The following is a 22,604-nucleotide window of genomic DNA, read 5'->3' on the forward strand; positions in this document are numbered from 1 at the left end:
ACAATGTCTGCCAACCTCTTCGCTGCCTGGGCACACACTGTTGCTGACATACAAAATTGCTCCAACTGTATGCAGCGAGCTGCCTCTCTCCTCAGCCACGGGGTCACCATGGCATCTCCAAGCCGCCCATGCTTCTGACTGGAGCGCCCTCCGAGAGTGGAGGAACTCTGCCCACTTTCCCATTTCTCCTCCCCTCCCAAGTGACCTGGTCCTTGCCCTCTTATGCTGCCTCTTGAAAGTATATCTTCCAGCTGTGCGTGAGCAGGTTAATATAGCCCCAAGGGTGGGTACTCTGTTTTTGATGGCATATGATGGTTAACTGCTGTACAAACAGAATTGAGGTTCCCTTCCCTGCTGCACAGAACATCACAATAACTCCACACCACCAAATGAAAGCATCTCAAAAACTGTGGGGTGGACACCTAAAGCAATGTGCAACCAAACAATACTCATCACTGCTGATATGTGGTTGGGGGACAAAATAACACCATCAAAGGAGCCTGTGCCTCTCCTCGGGGGTGGTTGTGGGCTTGTGGCACCCACAGCTGGCCCTGTCTGCCCTGTAATTGGACCAGCAGATGCACATGGGGGCCCCTACATCCCTGCACGAATCCCGTCTTCCCTTCAACAGCTTCTTTCTAATTGGGAGGCAGTCCGTACGCGCCATCGTGTGCAACACACCGCAGGGTGGTTTTACTCCCTCACTATCTTTTCCCCACTGGCTGCAGCCATTGATGCAGAATGGGAAGTGTCTGCCCCAGCCCAACGTGTGGCAACCGCTCTGATCACACCAGACACGCAAAACTCTACTAAATGAAGAAACTTCCCAAATGAGGCAGGTAGTGCTGCAAAATAGGATGGATTTGGACATGCCTACCACAGCCTAGGGGGGAACCTGTGCCCTGACCAAAGTGGAATGCCATTGACAACCTGTGCACTGACCCGGTATCCGCTTGGATACAATCCCTGCCCTCCTCCTGGAGACGTGTTTTCTTTGGTGTCCTTGCCTTTTTACTACTTCTTTTATTTTCACGTTGTGCTCTCTATTGCCATTGTGGTCTCTGGCTACAGTGCTCCCCTCTGTGTCTGGCTTGAGGGAAACCGCAGGAGACTGGCATGATGACATTGTAAGGGCCATTCGGACACCTGGCGGGTGGAGCGTAGGGGCACCAGCCTGCATGCCCTTTAGGAGCTATGCTCCTTTGAAGCCCCTTATCTGGGCTACATGCCAGCACTCACGATGATAACAGTCCTGGCCTTGGCCAACCCAGTTGCTGTCTCATGGGAGAGTTAGCACAAAGACCATCTCAGTCTGAGGGAACACAGAAGCCCTCCAGGGGGGCTCTGGTCCTTGGAATGCAGGTTGTACAGGGACAGTGCCCCTGGTCAAGCATGCAGCCTTGGTTCCTCTGCCTACTTAAGCCAGCTTCTCTCACGGGGTGGTAGCAAGTGCACACTTCCATCCAGCAGCCGCCACTGGACATTCCCTGTAACTCCCAATAAACTATATGTCTCATTCGCTGTCTCTGGGTCTTTTCTTCAGTCTCTCCACAACCTGTCCCACTGCTCACTCAACTGGTGTGCAGCCCAACAATAATAAATACAGTTTTTCATATTGTATAGTGAAACATGTCCACATTTGGAAGATCATAAGTTAGTGAACCAATATTTTCCAAATGACCAGTGCATGATGTAACAAAATCACACGTGATAAAACTATCCATTCAAAGTGCAAGATAGACCAATGGATTTTACTGTAATAGAGTAGAAAAAGTTCACCTGTATGGTTTTAGATTGTGTACTGCAACTAAACTATCCCGTGTTCAGCTTGTACTATCTAAGAAGAATATACACAATTATCTGATAAGTATATTAAAATACCCTGTCCTTTTCCAACTATGCATACACTTGTGTGAGGCCGGCTTTTCTTTATATGCTTCCACAAAAACAACACATCCAACAGATTGAATGCAGAAGCAAATATGACAATCCAGCTGTTTCCTGTTAAGCCAGACATTTGAAAGATTGTCCCCACCCCACCTCAAAAGTAAAACAATGCCACTCCTCGCTATTTGTTTTGGAAAGTAAATTTAATTTTCATAAAAATGTTACCGAACACACACACAGCTTCATTTACCCGCTGCACACGAGGGCCAATAACTGGGAAGCCAGGCTTGTGGCAAGGAAAGAGGTTTACTATTGAAAGGCAGCCAGACGAGGAGATGGGAATTAGAACTCAGATCCATCTCCTGGAAGGGAAAAAGGTAGGGGTTTTTATCTGGGGTTTTAGGGGAGGGGGAGCATGTGGCCGTGCTGGTTGGCGCCTTCCCACCAGCCTGCATTTGGCCTTGACGACCAAATTTCTTTTCCCTTGACTCTCTGGACTTTTCTGGTTCTCATCTTCAGCCTGTGTTTGGCCTTGTGAGGCTGAATCTTGACGTTTGGACCTTGAATTCCCGGGAAAGACAGCTCACTCACATACCGGGAGGGACAGACTTGCTTAGTTTTGAACAACGGCTGATTATGCTGAGTATGCACAGCTGCAGCTAGCAAAGATTATCTCAAAGCTTTTTTCCTCTTCTTCTACCCCAGGGAAGATTTTTTAACCTCTTTGTCCTCAGTTTCAAAAATGTTATTTATGTTAACATGTTATCGTGAATCTTTGAGTTATTGAAGTGTAAATTAGGACTTTCACCATTTCAGAAAAGCAAGGACCTTAGAATACTTTTAACTGAATTTATACCACTCCAGCCTTTGTGCTATTGCTGTCAATTATTTTAATTCCCAGATCATTCAACGCCGGCAGCATGCGCGCCCGAGGGCTGGAGAGCTTGAGCATCCCAGACGCAGCACAACCCCTCCCAGCGGCCCTCGGCTGCAGCCCGCCCAGCGCGGGAGGAACTCCCGCAGAGCCTTCTGGGAGTTGTAGTTCATTCTGCCTTCGGGTCGCACAGACGCATTTCCTGTGCGCCCCTAATGGCCGCCATCGGCTCGGCTCCGGCTGGGCGAGCCTTGTTCCGCGGTCGGCGTCTATCAGCCCCCGCGGTGACCCGAGCTACAGTGCGCTGACCTCGTCTGCCTCGAGAGCTGTGGCCGAAGCACGCGGTGCTGGCGCCGCAAAGTCAGGAGCGAGGACGGAGGCGATGTGGCTGCAGATCCGGGAGATGGAGGCAGCCAGTCTCCCCCGAGTCCCCGCGCCGCCCATTCATGGGCTGGAGCAGCCGGACGCGCCGAATCCGTCCAGTTTGAAGGCAGCGGGACGGTACAGACTAGTCCGGCCTCACTCCTTCCTACCCGCCCCGAGCAGCGTCCTCACCGGACCGCGTGTGTTGGGAGCTGGGGTCCGCCGGGGCTGCGGAGGTTCGGCGTCTCCGCTGGGGGAGGGCGGGCGCCGGTCCTTGGACCCTCCCCCTGCGGGGGTCGGGCGGGTCCCTGCGTGGGGGTGAGGCGGCGGGGAGACCGTTTCCCTCGCGTTCTCTCTTCTCCCGCAGCCCTCCGGTCCTGCCACCGCCCGCGGGGCGCACGCAACCGACCGTGGGGACGGCCGCCAGGGTCCGGACGGCTGCCGTCTGGGTGAGTAGGGGTTTCGCCCTTGTCTCTGAAAAGCTGTCCTCGAACATCGGCGCGTGCACTTTCCCTCTCTTCCAGGGCGGACCTTGTCGTGAACTCCCTCTTCCCACCGCTCGTCGAAGCCCCTGGGCCTCTTTTAGGGGATATTAGGCCGTCCTTAAATGCTTCTTGTCATCAGACTTTTAATTTACTCTTTCTCTCAGTGCCTTTTCTGTCAGTCTTGTACCCCGAATTCTTGAGTTAAAGCAAGGGGTAATCATCCATGGTTCAGTTTTTTCAACTCATGCTTACTCTTTGTCTTCTGTGTCTGAGATCTTGGGGCCTTATTTGGGAAATTATGCACTTGTTTATTCAGTTATTCAACACTTTTGTTTATTGTCTTTTGTTTGCTGGACTCTGGGGCAGATGCTAAGAGTGCAAACATAAGTTGTTCATGGTTCCTGCTTTGGAAGAGCAGTGGTCTGATGGGGATGCTGGACAAGAAGACGTATAGGGACAGTGACAAGTTAGTAGGTTCTCTAAGAGCAGGCAGTGGAAGTGCATGGGGGACACACAGAAGAGGGTCCGTTTTGGAAGTAGGGACACCGCAAGAAATGCTTCAGAGATTAATCAGAGATTCTTAAACTGAGGTTTGAAAGTGAGTGAGGTGAACGAGGAACTGAAAGTCAGCCTAGGGAGAGGAATCCTGTGCACATTTAAGAGGCTTGAAATGACCCAGTGTGTTGGTGAACTGTGAACACTTTACGATTGCCGAAATGTAGAGTTTGGAGGTTTGTAGGTGTGGTGATGAAGAGTGTATATTAAGAAGTGAGGCCAGAGCCATAGGTAGAGACCAGATAGATCATAGAGAGCTTTGAGGATCACATTAAAAACTTGGAGTTTTAGGGGCTGGCCAATGGCATAATGGTTAAGTTTATGTGCTCTGCTTTGGTGACCCAGGGTTCACGGGTTTGGATCCTGGACATGGACCTATACAGTGCTCATTAAGCCATGATGTGGCAGCATCCCACATACAAAAAATAGAGGAAGATTGGCACAGGTGTTGGCTCAGGGCCGATCTTCCTCACCAAAGAAAGAAAAAGAAAAAAATGTGGATTTTTATCCTGTAGAGGAGACAGACTTATTGAAGTGTTTTCCCAAAGGATTTTTGGTTGGAACAGTCAGCAGCAGACAAGAGAAGACAAAGGTTTAAGTAAACTAGTGGTTTTGAGAAAAGAGAGGTGATAAAGAGGCAGAAGCAACTGGATTTAGTAACTAGTTGGGTGTGGGTAGTGAGTACGCTGGAAGAGCCAGAGTGACTGCCAGAGTTCTGCTCTGGGCCAGGTTGGGAGTGGTCCATTCCCTGAGTCGGGAGAGACCATCTAAGTCATTACTGGGTGTGGGTGGAGATTTCAGCTTTATGTGGATTGGACCCTCCAGGTGCCAGTGGTTGGGTGAGTAGGCATGTGTCTCAAGAGAGAAGTCTGGACAGATTACGCTGATTAGGTATCATTGGTTCGCAAACTGGTCCCGTCACAGGAGGGCAAGGAGAGACTGAAGAAAGAGGCAGACCACTCCAGGTTGACAGGTGGAAGTTTTAATAGACAAGGAAACTTCCGAGGCTTGTCTTGGGCAGCCGAAAGACAAGCAGATCTCTCCACATCCTTGCCAAATCTTAAAAGTTTACGTACAGGTTTTAGCTGGGTTCAGTCATGCCTACCATCCAGGTGGTTTCAACAATACCTTACTCTGTGGAGGCTGTGTCCTTGGAACGGCTCCCACTGTGGGAACAGTAGGCAGAGCATACATTCCAAGGACAGGGGAGGGTAAGGAGCCTCTGGTTGCCCACGTCAACTGGCAGTCACATCCTCTCGATCTCCTCCAACAGGCATGGCCAAATTAGCTCAAGGAGAGTGTGTGCCATGAGAAGAGGACTGAGGGCCATGCTCAGGGAACTGACAAAGGAAGGCAGTGGAGGAGGAGCTGGACATTGAGATGGAGCCCAATAGAGATGAGAGAAGAGGAGAGACTTGTGTTTCAGAGTTAAAGAAAAAGAAACCTCAAAAATGCTTGCCATGTGAGATGCTCCAGGAAGGTCAAGTAATATTAGATTATAAAAGTGTAAACTGGATTTAGTGGTGATGGTAGTCATGGGTGTTGCTGGTAATATTTCCAGAGCAGAATGTGAGAGAGAGTGTGTGTGTGTGTGTGTGGGGCAGGGGAGGAAGGTGAAGGAGTTGGGTAGTGGGGACAGCAGTTGGCTGCAGAAATGTGAATGAGGCAGGAGGACAGTGATAGAGACAATCGAGGTGCTCTGTTGTGATGGGAAGATAATGGTAGCTTGAGGAGAATCCACTGAGGTACCTTGGTACAGTCTAAAAATTAATAGGTTTCTTATTTGTAAATAGTATCTACTTATAAAATATAATGCAAGAAATTGTCCTATTTACACTGGCAATAAAAAAGGTAAAATAACTAGCAAACCTAAGAAATGCAGAGGACTTATATAAGGAAGGCTTTACAACTTCAGTAATGCCAGTTGTTAATGTTTATATAGCGTTTACTATGCCCCAGCCACGGCTCTAAGCACGTTACAGATGCAAACTTTAACCCTCACAGCGGCCTCATGAGGAAGGTACCATGGTAGCTCCGTTTTAAAGATGAGGAAAGTATGACAGAAATCTGTCATAGATCACACAGCATGTAAGTGTACATTTAAAAACTGCATTGTATATTATATCCTTTCAGCTTTCAGCCCATCCCTGAGTGAAGTCACCTACAGTTAGGAAAAAACTCAGTTTCTGTCATTCCTGGAGACTCGGCCACATCCACCCATTCTGCCCAGGGCACAGCAAGGTACCTAAGTGGTGATCTGTCAAGATCATCCAGCATGTAAGTAGCAGAAGTCAGAATTCAAACCCAGGAGTCAGGCTCCTGGCTCTGAGTTCTTAACACGACGATATATACTCTCACAAGATAAAGAGTATCCTAATAGATGATTTTTGAAACATTCGTTCATTTTTTCATTCTCCAGATATTTATTGAGCACCCACTGTGTGCCAGGCCCCCTTCAGGTCCGGCCTGTGGTGGTAAACAAGACCAACAGAGTCCACGCCCTTGGGGAGTTTGCATTCTGTTGGAGGGAGACAGATGACAAATAAACGATGAAGAAACTACTCACAAGTGAAAAGAAAATGTCAGAGTTGTGCTATACATAGCATTAAAATTGATTACTGTGAAAGATTGGGTGCTTGGGGAAAGCCCCACTAAGGAAGTGACATTTAAGCCAAGGTCTGAGTTATGAGAGTGGGCCAGCCTTGGGAAGAGCAGGTGGAAGAACATCCACGATGGGAATAGCCGTTGCCGGGGGCGTGGGGTGGGAGAGCGCCTTTGTGACAGGGGAGGAACGCCTGTGGCTGGGGTGTCGGGGGGCGAGGGGAGCAAAGACAGAGGTGGCCGCAGGCCAGATGAGGCTGGGAAGCTATTGTTTTAAGAAACTTGAACAAGACCTGCTTAGGGCTTTCAAAGACCCTTCTGGCTGCTGAGTAAAGAATGGGCTGTTTTTAGATGGATAAGACTAGGCACAGGAGAGGGTAGGACACAGGTGGCCGGCCAACTGATGGCTACAATGGTTCAGACAAGAAGTGGTGGAGGTTCCGTCTAGGGCAATAGAAATGGAGAAACTGGACAGAATTGGGGGATGTTTGAAAGTAGAGTGCTCTTTTCTGAGAACCAGCTTATGCTTTTCATCTAGTTGATTGTCTTTTTAAAAATTTATTTTATTTAATTTTATTTTTTAAATTTTATTTTTTTGAGGAAGATTAGCCCTGAGCTAACTGCTGCCAATCCTCCTCTTTTTGCTGAGGAAGTCTGGCCCTGAGCTAACATCCATGCCCATCTTCCTCTACTTTATATGTGGGACGCCTACCACAGCACGGCTTGCCAAGCGGTGCCATGTCTGCACCCAGGATCTGAACCGGCAAACCCTGGGCCGCCGAAGCAGAACGTGCGAACTTAACTGCTGCACCACCAGGTCGGCCCCTGATTGTCTTTTTTTAGAGTGGTTTATTTTCTTTAAGTGGTCCTGTATTTTTTATCATTCCAACCAAATGTTAATGCTCAGTGTTTACTCTGTGTGAGGATCCGTTCTAGATCTGTCTAGGTATTGATTAATGCCTTCTGTTGGGAGTCTGGTCACACCACTAGTCAGTGCAGAGCCAGGGTTTGAACCCAGCTTGTGTGGCTCTACACCCTTTTCCCTGGCCAGTGTACTCAGCTACCTCAGGATGTAGGTTGAGAATTTTTCAAGAGACAGAGATTCCAGCGTCCTGGGCCCTAATAGTGGTTACTGTTTACCCACGGAGGACAGCTTGTCAGCTCCTTGGACCCAGGTGAAAGGGACAAAAGCAGGACCAGTTAGATACCTTGCTGTGCCCTGGGCAGAGTGGGTGGATGTGGCCTGGTCTCTGGGGAATGATAGAAACTGGGTTTTTTCCTAAATGTAGATGACCCCACTCAGGGATGGGCTGAAAGCTGAAAGGATATAATACACAAAGCAGTTTTTAAATGTACAACTGAGGGGCCTGTTTCCCATGACAAATATACTCGGCCCGTATTCTGGGTGTCCCCCCTAGGTATTAAGGGTGATACCTAGTGATTAGAAGGCTCTACGGTGAGTGTGAATTCAGAGCAGAGGGAGGCAAGCCCTGGAAGGGGTACTTCACTGAGGCCTGTGAGCCCCTCAGTCTCTGGCTCTTTCTTCTGAGGATGCTGAGCACTTACTGGCAGGTTTTGCTTTTCACTTGCTTTTGTCATTTGACTACTTTCTGCCATTGACACTTGCCCCCCAAGTGTGTTATCACAAATTCATTTACAGTGAAGCTGCATGCCTAGGGGCTTGGGAGGATTTTCCGTTTCCTCTCATGTAGGGGTTGACTGATTTATATCAGCAAACCTTATTCCCTCTGTCTCCAGCACATGGGCAGGCCTCTGCTCCCGTGGACCACTGTCAAACACCGTCACCGTCAAGGCATGCTAGTAGCAGTTTGTGGTGGAGTGAGTTGGGGTTCAAGTCTGATGTGAGATGCTGCTTTGGGGAGGGAAGGGAATCGTGCTAGAAAGGGGCTTTTCTGAGAAAGGTCGGCCAGTGCTCCTGTGCCTACCACAGTGTATGTCTTCAGCTTTCCCCAAATTGACCCTCTTGGGGAATTACAGGTTAAAATGATAATTCTCTGTTAAAATTTAACTGGTTTTCATTCACCAGTTACTTGTTCAGAACTAACAACCCCTATTAAATGCTTGTTCATATATTCCGGGTATTGGTTAGGCACTGAGGATGCGACGTCAAAGATGGCCCTGGCCCCAGAGAGTGCACGTCTTCAGGAAGTTCAGAGAAGGAGCAGAAGGGCGGTGCAGGTGGCCATGGGATTAGAACTGGGGCACAGGAAGCCCGGGAAATGATATTGGCGGTGTCTACTCTCCAGGGGTCTACAGAATTCGCCTGTGAAGGGGAGGAGAAGACTGCGGCAGAGGGAGCAGTTTGTGCCTGCAGGTGCAGTGGGGAGGAGGGGAGTGGCAGGGATGGTCCGGGAGCATAGGCAAGCCCCGAGTGCTCTTGGGCCAGGCTTTGCCCTCAGCCGGAGCAGCTTGGGGAGGGAGCTGAGGCCACCTGGGGCCAGTTGGAATCTCAGCCCAGCCCTCGTTGGCTGACCTTGGGCAGGCTACTTATCCTCTCCGAACAAGCTTAGATTACATTTTTCTGATGAGTTGAGCCTTTAATGATTGTGGAGCCACCTTTATTTCCAGACATTCTTTTTAGCTTTAAAGTCTGTTTTATGTTCATATAGCTATAGGAGCTTCCTTTTGGTTAATTGCTTTTTATATCTTTAGCTTTTAACCTTTTTGTATCTTTATATTTTAGATGCGTCTTTTTTAAAGAACATCATTTTCTTTAATGTCTGTCAATCTTTGTATTTTAACTGGAATACTTTATGATTAATATTTATGATTAACATAATTACTGATGTGTTTGGGTTTTAAATCTACCATATTACTGTGTACTTTCTATTTGATGTACCTGATCTGTTTTTTTTTCTTCTTCTCTCTTGACTTCTTTTTTTTTTTTTTTTTTTTTTATTTATTTATTTATTTTTTTAAAGATTTTATTTTTTCCTTTTTCTCCCCAAAGCCCCCCAGTACATAGTTGTGTATTCTTCGTTGTGGGTTCTTCTAGTTGTGGCATGTGGGACGCTGCCTCAGCGTGGTCTGACGAGCAGTGCCATGTCCGCGCCCAGGATTCGAACTGATGAAACACTGGGCCGCCTGCAGCGGAGCGCGCGAACTTAACCGCTCGGCCACGGGGCCAGCCCCTCTTGACTTCTTTTTGACTGATAATTTTTTTTTTTGAGGAAGATTAGCCCTGAGCTAACTGCTGCTAATCCTCCTCTTTTTGCTGAGGCAGACTGGCCCTGAGCTAACACCCATGCCCATCTTCCTCTACTTTATACGTGGGATGCCTCCCACAGCATGGCTTTTGCCAAGCGGTGCCATGTCTGCACCCGGGATCCGAACCGGCAAACCCCGGGCCGCCAAGAATCGGAACGTGCGAACTTAACTGCAGCGCCACTGGGCCGGCCCCTTGACTGATAATTTTTTATTCTTTTTCTCTCTCTACAGAGGTTTGGGAGTTATACCCACTATTTATTGCTTAAAAAATTTTTTTTTTTTTTTTTTAAAGATTTTATTTTTTCCTTTTTCTCCCCAAAGCCCCCCGGTACATAGCTATGTATTCCTCGTTGTGGGTTCCTCTAGCTGTGGCATGTGGGACGCTGCCTCAGCGTGGTCTGATGAGCAGTGCCATGTCCGCGCCCAGGATTCGAACCAACGAAACACTGGGCCGCCTGCCGCGGAGCGCGCGAACTTAACCACTCGGCCACGGGGCCAGCCCCTTAAAAATTTTTTTAATTAAACTTTTTATTTACACATAATTTTAGACCTTAGAAAAGTTACAAGAATAATACAAAAAAATCTTTCTATACCTTTTACCCAGATTCCCCAAATATTAATAGTTGACTACATTTGCTTTATCATTTTCTCTTTCCCTTTCCATTCCCTGCTCCCTGCCTTTTTCACTTGACACACACATACGCATGCATGTGCAGACACACACATTTTTTTCTTGACCGTTTGAAACTGATTTGCAGACATCATGTTCCTTTACCCCTAAATACTGCAGTAAATCTTAAAAACAAGAACAGTCCTTTACATAACTGCTGAATCAGGAAGTCAGCATCAGTACAATGCTGTTATTTCATCTACAGTTCTTATTTAGGTTTTGCCAATTGCTCCTTTATAGGAATTTAGGGAGTATTACCCTTTACAGGAAAAGAATAGCTTGAATCATGCATTGTAGTGGGTTGTCCTGGCTCGTACAGTTCCTCAGTCTTTTAGTCTTTCGTGACATGATGTTTTGGAGAGCACAAGCCATTTTGTGGGTTGTTCCCCAGTTGGGTTGTGTGGTGTTCCTTCTGATCAGTTTCGGAAGTGATGCCTTCTTTGCGTTGCATCAAGGGGCACGTGATGTCATTTGTCTCATGGCTGCTGAGGTGGACTTGATTCTCTTGGTGATGGTGGTGTCTGCACTGTCACCACTGTGAAGTGACTCTGTCTTCTCTTGTAAGTAAGTATCTGAGGGGAGATACCTTGAGCCTAAATACAGAAATACTTCTTACTCTTCTTACTCCTCAAACTTTCACCCACTCGTTTAGCACCATATGGATGATTCTCGTCTGAATCACTTTTTATTATGCTGGTTGACAGATGAGCTTTATCTAATTCTCTTATTCCTTCCGCATTTATTAGACAGCTGTCTGCTGTAAGGAAGCTGTTCCTTTCCCCCCTCATTTTTTTATTTGCTTTCTTGTTTCTTCTCAGACTCCAGTGAAGCTTATGATAGACCTTCTCAGTCTGTCTTTACGTTATCTACTCTCTTCTGTATTTGCCATCTTTTTATCTCTCCGTGCCACTTTCTAGATAATTTTTTCTACTTTGTCTTTAAATTTACTCATTCTAACCTGCTGTTAAACATATTTTTGTTAGTGTCATTTTTTTCATTTCTAAAATTCATTTCTAAAATTCTTTTTAGTTCTTTTTAAAATATGCTTGCTAAGTCATTTGTCCAAATTCCTTGCCTTTTTATCCTTGAATGTAGTAAGATATTTGCGTTATAATCAGTGTCCATTCATTCCAGCATCTGTTGTCTTTGAGGTTTTCTTTCTGTTGCTTGTTCTTTCATTAGTTCTTGTTCATGTCATCTTGTTTTCTGAAACCTTTCTTATCTTGTGGGCCACTTACTGTACTTGAAAAATTCTTCAAAAGAAAAATTTAAGGCATAGGATGAAGGTACCTTATTCCAAATGTGCATGTAGTTTTGAATTTTTTTCTGTCTATTTTTGAGTACTATCAGTCCAGGACGAATTTGTTCCCATTTTAGGGGTTGGATATGAGCCCAGGCTGCAGGACTGCATGGGGTTGGCTGACATTTGCTTCACTCTGATCCTGAACTTGAAGTGTGCTGGCGTCCTGGCTTTTTGGAGAAAGAGTGTTATGTTAGATGTAGCATTCTTGCCTGGCATTGGATTTTGATTCTGTTTTTTCCATGCTACAAGGTGATCAGAATAGAAGTTCATATTTTGTAAAATGAACATTAACTGCAGGACAAAAGTAGCTCCCGTGCTTTCTTGCTTCTCTGAGGGTCCAGTCTTTCTTAGGTTTTGACTTGATTATTTTATTACTGAATTGTCAGCTCTGTTACCTTTTAGAAGATTTTTTAAATTCTATCACCAGGATCTTTAGTTGTTTTCAACAGGAGGCTTGGTTTGAACGGCCCAGCCAGCCATTTCTGGACATGCAGTCTGCGTCAGTGTTCAGAGGTGTGCTCAGACCTCAGCTCCGTTGGTTATAGAGCAAATTTCCTTTTTATTTTTGAGGAAGGTTAGCCCCGAGCTAGCATCTGCTGCCAATCCTCCTCTTTTTGCTGAGGAAGACTGGCCCTGAGCTAACATCTGTACCCATCCTCCTCTACTTTATATGTGGGACGCCTGCCACAGCATGGCTTGACAAGCCACACCCAGAATCCCAACCGGTGAACCCCAGGCCACTGAAGCAGAACGTGCAAACTTAACTGCTGCGCCACCAGGCTGGCCCTATAGAGCAAGTTTCTTAATTTGTCCAAATCTTGACTTCCCCTCTCCCCTGGAAACCATTAACCTACTCTGTGTTTTAATAAATTTACCTGTTCTGACATTTCATATAAATAGAATCACACTATATCTAGCCTTTTGTATCTGGCTCCTTTCATTTAGCATAGTGTTTTCAGCATTGCTTTGTGTTGGTCTCAGGTTATCAGTAACGATGCTCTCAACTGGGGATACCTGGGTCACTCACCTGGGCCCTAATACTTCTGAGCCCCCACAGACATTTCCCTGCCTGGAGCCAGTGTTGTGGCCAGACTGGCCCTGGTGTTCTTAGTATGATTGCAAGATGCACCTCAGCAGCAGCCATCAGAGAACTTTGAAAAAAACAAGGTTTATTCCTCACAGGTCCTGGAGGGTACGCGGCACACCCTGTGCCACACAGTGAGGTCATGGGGAGAGAGAGCGAGCATGCATGTGCATGCGCGGACCTGGGGTTCTGCCTTCAGTGGGGTCGAGGGTGGGGTGCCTTGGGTTTCTCAGGTTCACTTTTATTGGTGAATTTAAAATATACAGGCAGTAATTAAGGCACAGGAAGGGAAAAGCAGGTCACTCAGGCGAGCAGTTATCCAGGCCATCCAGGGCTTTCTCCAAGGGGAACTTCCTGGGTGGGCAGCTTGGCACTTTACCTAGTTGCACAGCTGGCAATATATTTATGTGGAATGGATGTCTTTGAAATGGATGCCTTGTCAATCAAAAGCTGAATGTCAGGCACTTACATTAAATAAAGAAACTAATAGTCAGGCACTTTTACCACAAAAAGTTCACCCGTATGGTAGCATTTATGAGTACTTCATTCCTTTTTATGGCTGAATAACATGGCTTTGTGTAGATATCCCACATTTTGCTTATCCATTCATCCATTGATAGACACTTGGGTTGTTTCCATTTTTTGGCTCTTATGAATAATGCTGTTAGGAACATTTGTGTCCAAGTGTTTGTATGGACATGTATATGCTTTTGATTCTCTTTGGCAAATACCTGAGAATGGAATTGCCAGGCAATAACAGTAGTTCTGTGTTTAGCTTTATGAGGAACTGCCAAACTGGTTCCAGAGTGGTTGCTCCATTTTACATTCCTCACAGCAGTGTATGAGGCTTAAAAACGTTACTCTTGTGGGGCTGGCCCCGTGGCCGAGTGGTTGGGTTCGCGCGCTCCGCTGCAGGCGGCCCAGTGTTTCATTGGTTCGAATCCTGGGCGCGGACATGGCACTGCTCATCAGACCACGCTGAGGCAGTGTCCCACATGCCACAACTAGAAGAACCCACAACGAAGAATACACAACTATGTACCAGGGGGCTTTGGGGAGAAAAGGGAAGAAATAAAATCTTTAAAAAAAAAAAACGTTACTCTTGCATCTTTTTGTCATATGCTGGATATCTTGGTTCTTCACAACGGTAATATAACTGTCATGTCCTACAGTATCCATGAAATGGTTTTAAAATAACAATTTATTGCTAACAAGGATACTAAATGATGTTCAATATGTCTTTATAGCTCATTTTATCCAAAGAATACACCAATAACACATGTTAAGGTCAGTTAGAAAAATTATTGTCTCTTGTAGTTTTGTTTCCAATTTGATAAATGTATTCGTTGACATATATTTTCAACTTTAGAGACTGCCCTCCCTGCTTTTTTTCATCGTGTGGAATATTTACATGATTCAAAAGTAGAACCTGGGTAATGGTGCATTCAGACAAGCCTTCCTTCCATCCGTTCTGCCCTGTCCTTCCCTCCTCCAGAGGTAACTGTTTTTACAGTTTCTAGTTCATCTTCTCAGTGATTCTTTTGGACATATAAGGGAACACACTCACACCTGACCTGACTCAGCACTAAACCTGGTCAGGAAGTCTTGTGTTTCCCAGAGTTCAACACACCTTGTCTTCTCATGTGTTTCACGTTTACATCTTGTATTTTCTTGTGAAAATAATTTCTGGAAGAAGGTTCCTCTGGACCTTCCCTCTTACTGTCTAATAGCCTCTCTCTCCTCCCTCTCATTCTCTGAATCTGCTCTCTCTCCCATCCCTCTCAGTGGCTGAGTCTTTTTTCCTTCTTTCTGTGCTGAACAGTTGGGTCTCTGTTTCCAGCAGCTTTCCCTCACAGTGAACGTCTGTGCTTCTGGAAGTGGGTCTTTGCCAATTATTTCTCAGATCCTCATGTTCTTAAGTGGCCACAGCACGTTAGGTCTCTTGGTGACTTTGGGAGTATATTTTATAGTCCCCTGCAACTCTGAGCCTCAGAGGCATTGCTCAGATTCCACTCGGGGGGAGGTGCTCCCCTGTTGGGGGTGCACATTGCTTGGTGACTTTGGAGACGCGCAGCTTGTGGCCCACCAGAATCTTCCCCCACTTCCTACACATCCTCTGATGGGAACTACCCTAGGCAGTTGGGTCACATCTCCCTGGATCATGAGGTTTCTGAGGAGACCCTACCATGTAGGTTTTGTGTGCTTGTTGTAGATGTCTATGGCCTTGTTCTTTTCCTATTCTGGTAGATCTGTTGGTTTCATTGGGAGTTTTGGGAGGTTAAAAATCTACACTACTACCCTGATCTCATCCTACGCCCAATGTTTGACAACAACAAAAAGTAAGACCCAGTGAGAGAGATTCAGCGACTTGTTCAGGGACATCTAAGTAGTGAGAGAAGAAGCTCTAACAGAAATGGAGACTGTTGGATTCAAACTCTGTTACTCATGTTCACCCCGCCTAAAACAGTTGTTTCCTCCTTAGTATCTGGCACTGTGTTCTTCTTTAAGTGGCGGCCTGAAGCTGTTTAAATCTCAGGGTAGTTGCTGCACTTTTGGGGTTCCTGGGGGCCGATGCAGGGTCTGGAGAGGGGGGACTGTCGTCAGTGTGCTGGGCTCCCCATTGGTATTTCGTTGTGCTTCTCCCCTGCAGTGGCACTGACCACAGTCTGCAGAGCACGCAGCCTGGCCTTGTGTGAGTATGTTTACTAGCAGAAGAAACCAAGGTTGGGGCCCAGAGGAAATGTGCTCACTAAAGTGAGTTTGCTCTTGAGTCTACAGGTCCCACCTCTCCAGGAACAAGACAGTTCATGCAATAGCATCAGAAAACTCCAAGGTCAGGAATCCATCCCGGGTCAAGGGACCGCTGACCAGAGGCCTCTCCCTGGAGGACCCTGGCAGACGCACAAGAGACACAGGACAGAGCAGGTTCTAGAGTGGCTGCTTATTTCCCAGGAGCAGCCCCAAACCACCAAGTCCTGGGTAAGTTGCTTATTTATTTATTCCCACTTCTTTCTTTATTACTTTTTTTTTTGGCAAGGAGAGGGATGGGGGATCCTCAGGCCTCACCTCAATCCTGTTATATCAGACTCTTCATTTTAACAAGATTCAGGGATTCATGCACATTAAAGTTTAAAACAAACCTGATAGCAAATCCATATTCAGATTTTGCCTGGGGTGTTTCTTTTACTTCTGATATTTTGTTATGAAAATTTTCAAGCACAGGGCAACATTAGAATTATTTTACAGTGAACATCTGTATACCCATCGCCTAGAATTTACTATTAACATTTAACCAAACTTTTTATCGCATTATCCATCTTTCCATCCCTCTATGCATCCATTAACCCATCTTATTTTTGGTACATTTCTTGATCTATTCCAGACATCAGCATGCCTCCCTCTAAATATTTCAGTATGCATAGCATTAACTTACTGTTCACTGTTTACTTTTTTTTAATTGCAGTAACCTTGGTTTATAACATTTTATAAATTTCAGGTGTACGTTATTTATTTCCACTTCAGTATAGATTACATCATGTTCACCACCCAACACCACACACATGTGCCTAATCATCCCTTTCACCCTCCTCCCTCCCCCTTCCCCTCTGGTAACCACCATCCAATCTCTGTTTCTATGTTTGTTTGTTGTCGCTTTTATCTTCTACTTATGAGTGAGATCATACGGTATTTGACTTTCTCCTTCTGACTTATTTCACTTAGCATAATACCCTCAAGGTCCATCCTTACATTTTTTTTTGACTTGCCTTTTCATTCCATTAATGCTGTCTTTTGATAACAGACATTTATAGTTTTAACTTATTCTGGTTTATAAATTTTCCTCTTTTACTGCTGGTGCTTTTTGTGTCTAATTTAAGAACTTTTTTTTCTTAACCTGAAGCTCGTGAATTAATTTTTCTTTGTTATTATTTTACCTCTTGCATTTAGATTTAGAGTACATCTAGAATTAATTTTTATGTTTGGTGTGGTAGGAGTCAAGATTTATTTTTTTTCTTAGCGTTATCTGATTGTCCCAGTCCTACTGAAGTGATTGACCTCCACCTATAACTCTGCAGTGCCCCCTTTGTCATATATTGAGGATCCATATATATGGTTTGGTTTTATAACTCTTTATTCTGTTCTCTTGGTATACTTTTCTCTCTTTATGCCAGTACCACACTGTATTTATAATAAGTCTTGATATCCAGATGCTTCCAGTTTTTGGTGATTATGAATGCTATCAACATTCATGTATGGGTTTTTGTGTGGAAATGAGTTTTCAGATCAGTTGGGTAAACCTAGGAGCATTGTTACTGGATTGTATGGTAAGAGTATGTTTAGCTTTGTGAAAAACTGTCTCCCAAAGTGCGTATGCAATTTTGCATTCCCACCAGCAGTGAATGAGGGTCCCTGCTGCTCCTCCTCCTGGGCAGGGCTTGGTATTGTTAGGTTTTTAAAAATTTTGCCATCCTCATAGATGTGAGGTGGTATTTCATTGTGGTTTTAAGTTGGATTTCTCTAATGGCTAGTATTATTGAGTATCTTTTCATATGTGATTTACTCTCTGTTTATCTTTGGTGATGCATCTATTCAGATCTTTTCCTCATTTTTTAATTGGGTGGTTTTCTTGTCATTGATTTTTAAGAGTCCTTTACATATTCTTGATTCTAGTCCTTCAACAGAAAAGTGATTTGTAAATATTTTCTCCCAGTCTCTGGCTTGTCTATCCATTTTCATAACACCAGTTTTCACAGAGCAAACTGTTTTATTTTATTTTTTATTTTTTGTTTGTTTTTTTTTTTTGCTGGGGAGGATTCGCCCTAAGCTAACAACTGTTGCCAGTCTTTTTATTTTTTCCTGCTTTATCTCCCCAAATCCCCCCTGTACATAGTTGTATATCTTAGTTGCAGGTCCTTCTAGTTGTGCCATGTGGGACGCCGCCTCAACATGGCCTGACGAGCGGTGCCGTGTCCGTGCCCAGGATCTGAACCAGTGAAACCCTGGGCCGCTGCAGCGGAGCGCACAAGCTTAACCACTCGGCCATGGGGCCGGCCCCAGTTTCGTTCTTTTTAAAGATTGTTTTGGCTATTTGGAGTCCCTTCAGACTCCATATGAATTTTAGGATGGGTTTTTCTATTTCTGCAAAAAGTGTCATTGGGGTTTTTACAGGGATTGCACTGAAAATGTGGGTCACTTTGGTGGCATTCACATCTTGTGGTTAAGTCTTCCAATCCATGAACGTGGGCTAGGTTTCCATTTATTTACATCTTCTTCAGTTTCTCTCAGCAAGCTTTTCCAGTTTTCATGCTACAAGTCATTTACCTCCTTGGTTAAGCTATTAATTCTTTAGTATTTTATTCTTTTTGATTCTGTCATAACTGGAATTGTTTTCATAGTTTGCTTTCCAGATTGATCATTGTTACTGTATAGAAATGCAACTGATTTTTGTGTCTTGACTTGTATCCTGCTGCTTGGCTTAGTTTATTTGTTAGTTCTAACTGGCTTTTGTGTGTGTGGAATCCTTAAGGTTTTCTACGTAGAGGATCGTGTCCTCTGTGAGCAGAGGTAATTTTACTTCTTCCTTCCCAGTTTGGATGCCTTCTTTTTTCTTGCCTAATTGCTCTGACTAGAACTTCCTTTGTTGAATAAAAGTGGTGAAAGCAGACATCCTTGCCTTGTTTCTGATCTTAGAGGCAAAGGTTTCAGTCTTTCACCATTGAGAATGATGTTCTTTGTGGGTTTTTAGTATGTGGCTTTTATTATCTCGAGGTACTTTCCTTCTATTCCTGGTTTGAGTGTTTTTTATCATGAAAGGGTGTTGAATTTTGTCAAACGCTTTTTCTGTATCAATTGACATAATCATTTTTTTTTTAAACTTCATACTATTAGTGTGATGTATTCACTGATTGATTTTTTAATGTTGAACCATCCTTGCATTCCAGGAATAAATCCCATTTAGTCATAGTGTATGATCTTTTTAGTATGCTGCTGAATTTGACTTGCTAGTATTTTTTTGAGGATTTTTGAATCTATATTCATAAGGGATATTCGTCTGTAGTTTTCTTATAGTGTCTTTGGCTTTAGTATCAGGGTAATGCTGGCTTCGTAGAATGACTTCAGAAGTGTTCTCCCCTCTTCAGCTTTTTGGAAAAGTTTGAGAAAGATTGATGTTAATACTTCCTTAAATATTTGGTAAAATTCACCAGTGAAGCCATCAGGTTCTGGGCTTTTCTTTTGGGGACTTTTTTCTTTTGGAGATTTTTGATTACCTATTCAATCTCCTTATTAGTTATAGGTCTGTTCAGATTTTCTATTTCTTTGTGATTTAGTCTTGATAGGTTTTGTGTTTCTAGGAATTTATCCATTTCAACTAGGGTATCCAATTTGTTGGTGGACAGTTGTTCATACTACTCTCCAGTAATCCTTTTTATTTCTGTAGAATCAGTAGTACAATTGTCCCCCCTTCTCCGCAGTTTTGCTTTCCATGGTTTCAGTTACCCACAGTCAACTGAAGTCTGAAAATATTAAATGGAAAATTCCAGAAATAAACAATTCTTAAGTTTTAAATTGTGTACCATTCTGAGTAGTGTGATGAAATCTTGCACCATCCTGCCCTGTCCCATCCAGAACATGAATCATCCCTTTGTCCAGCATATCCATGCTGTATACACTACCCACCTGTTAGTCACTTAGTAGCTGTCTCAGTTATCAGATCAACTGTTGCGATAGCACAGTGCTTGTGTTCAAATAACCCTTATTTTACTTATAATGGCCCCAAAGTGCAAGAGTAGTGATGCTGGCAATTCAGATATACCAAAGAGAAGCTGTAAAGTGCTTCCTTTAAGTGAAATGGTGAAAGTTCTCAATAATGAAAGAAAAAATATGGTAGGCTGAGGTTGCTAAGATCTATGGTAACTTTTATTACAGTATTTTGTTATAATGTTCTATTTTATTATTAGTTGTTGTTAATGTCTTACTGTGCCTAATTTATAAATTAAGTTTTATCATAGGTATGTACGTATAGGAAAAAACATAGTATATGTGAAGTTAGGTGCTATACACAGTTTCAGGCATCCACTCGGGGTCTTGGATGTATCCCCCACAGATAAGGGGGGACGACTGTAATGTCCCACTTTCATTTCTGATTTTAGTAATTTGAGTCTTTCTTTTTTTCTTAGTCCATACCTGAAGGTTTAGCAATTTTTTTGATATTTTCAAAGAACCAACCTTTGGTTTTACTGATTTTTCTCTGTTGTTTTTCTAGTTTACATTTTGTTTATCTCTATTCTGATTTTTATTATTTCCTTCTTTCTCTAGCTTTGAGTTTAGTTTGTTCTTTTCCTGATTTCTTAAGTTAGATTGTTAATTTGAGTTGTTTCTTGGTTTTTAATATAAATGTTTATAGCTATAAATTTTTCCCTCAACACTACTTTTGCTGCCTCCCATAAATTTTGGTATGTTCCGTTTTGTTTTCATTCATTTCTGAGTATTACTAATTTCCCTTTTGATTTTCTACTTTCTCCTTTGTGCCCATGTTGTACTCTCTGTGTTCCTTCATCTTGGCTTCTTTGACTGCCTATTACATTTGCATGTCTTTAATTTTGCTTTCCTCTGCAATACTAAACGCTTCTTGTGGGCAGGAGTGTGTTTCATCCATTTTTAATCACCTGCACCTAGCTGAATACCCGGCACCTGGTATTCTCGTATGTTGAGTGAAAGACTGACTGATTTAATGCACATTGATGGGATATTTTCAATAAGTTTTTACTTTTCTCACAAAGTAGAATTTAAATAATGGACGCCTTATGCAGCCTGTTGTTTCCTACAAACTTAGTAAAATAACTTGAGATCGAGTGGGAATATGCTATTTCAGGGACCATTCTCATTCACGGATGTGTTTGTGGACTTTACCTGGGAGGAGTGGCGGCTGCTGGACGTAGCTCAGAAGCACCTCTACAGGAGTGTGATGCTGGAGAACTATAGCAACCTGGTGTCCCTGGGTGAGTGCTGCCTTCCTGAGAGGAATGTGCATAATTTCCAGGCTTCCCCTTCTTGGTTGCTGAAAGCTGGGGGCTTTTGTAAACTACTTAGTGATTTTGGACTTAGATTTAGAGGTCAGATTTTCTTAGTCTCCCTTTGGCATCAGAATATGCTAGTTGAATGGTCTTTACTTTGCCAAAGTGCAGAAGGGCAGCTTTATCATGCCGCCTCTAAACTGAATCTCTCCCATTCTTTTCTTTTTTTTTAGGATTTTCTTTTTTCTTTTTTTTCCCCAAAGCCCCCTGGTACACAGTTGCATATTTTTAGTTGTGGGTCCTTCTAGTTGTGGCATGTGGGATGCCGCCTCAGCATGGCCTGATGAGCGGTGCCATGTCTGCGCCCAGGATCCGAACCAGTGAAACCCTGGGCTGCCGAAACTGAGCACACGAACTTAACCACTCGGCCACGGGGCAGGCCTCTCTCCCATTCTTTAGAATCTCTGAATCTAGGCAGTTTTGGGTCAGGTTGTCTGTGATTTTTCCATTCACAGGGCATCAGCACACCAAACCTGATATCATCCTCAAGTTGGAACGAGGAGAAGAGCTGTGGATGATGCAGGCCCAAAGCCCAAGTCAGGGCCGTCCAGGTGAGGGACAGGACATTAGATCCTTTCCTCCTCGTTCAGAATTGGTGTGAGTTCTGATGTGATGTGCACCTCATGTTTGTACTTTTTATCTCATCATAACCGTTCTCTGTTAGTTGATCTCCTTCTCTTTGGCATTCTCAGTTTCCTCCTTACTTTCCCATGGTAATAGACTCATCTCAATATGCATTTCAGCATGCTTTTCCTCTTTACCTCATTTGATGTGACTTTCACACCTCTTCTACTTCCTATTTTTTTATTTGTATTTTTAAGTCCCTTACACTTGTACTCAACAACCGCACTCCCAAATTCCTTCCTTCTCCTTGAAACCCACTAGTAGATTCTACCCTTCCATGTTTCTGCATGCTAATCAGTTTAATGTCATTACTCTCCTTTCTCAGTGCATTCCTGCGTCACTTGGTAATACCAGTTATCCTGCCTGAAGCCTTCCTTCCTCCCCCGTATTCAAGTGACAACCTGTTGACCCCACTCGCCCTGCATGATGAAGTGATCATTCTCCTCATGCTTCACTGGCTTGTCTTGCTCTTCCCTCTGAATCAAAGGGATCTTTTTTATATTCTGCACTCTCCTTGTATATTGTAACTTTTAAGACTTCCGTTCTGAAGATTTAATCTCATTCTTTCTCTATTGATAATTCACAACCCCATCCTTCTTTTGTCTGCCCTTTGGGTACTGGGTTTGATTGCTCCACAGGGCATCTTCACTGCATGTGCCACTCCCTTGTCTCATTTTTAGAACCTGGAATTGTCTCTCCCACTGCTCCGTAGCCACATCATACCTTCTTCTCACTTTTCTGATTGTTCGTTTTGCTGTGCTTCTAGTTCTTTTTTCTGGTACTGGGGAGTCAGCCTAAATCTCCTTTATATGCAGTTCTCCTCACTAGTGTTGCTATGGTGTTAGTATTTTGGTCCTT

At 44.2% G+C, this 22,604-nt stretch overlaps 1 protein-coding gene across 4 annotated transcripts in view; it reads left to right on the forward strand.

Moving 5' to 3' along the window:
* The first annotated feature begins 2,940 nt into the window (after positions 1–2,940).
* ZNF268 (zinc finger protein 268) overlaps positions 2,941–22,604 on the forward strand; it is a 29,134-nt gene continuing 9,470 nt past the window's right edge. Inside the window, exons 1-8 of one of the 4 annotated variants that reach the window (XM_070629453.1) lie at positions 2,968–3,262; positions 3,492–3,573; positions 5,438–5,626; positions 6,298–6,441; positions 6,584–7,582; positions 15,829–16,029; positions 20,921–21,047; positions 21,578–21,673. In XM_070629453.1, coding sequence (XP_070485554.1) covers positions 21,014–21,047; positions 21,578–21,673 — 130 coding nt within the window. In that variant the 5' untranslated portion in view covers positions 2,968–3,262; positions 3,492–3,573; positions 5,438–5,626; ... (2 more) ...; positions 15,829–16,029; positions 20,921–21,013. Of the gene's footprint in view, positions 3,361–3,491; positions 3,574–5,437; positions 5,627–6,297; positions 6,442–6,583; positions 7,583–15,828; positions 16,030–20,920; positions 21,048–21,577; positions 21,674–22,604 lie in introns of those variants that run through there. The other 3 variants (XM_008533996.2, XM_070629452.1, XM_070629454.1) reach the window with 3 other exon arrangements.

This window comes from Equus przewalskii, chromosome 7, assembly GCF_037783145.1.
Source record: "Equus przewalskii isolate Varuska chromosome 7, EquPr2, whole genome shotgun sequence".
NCBI classification, from domain to species: domain Eukaryota; kingdom Metazoa; phylum Chordata; class Mammalia; order Perissodactyla; family Equidae; genus Equus; species Equus przewalskii.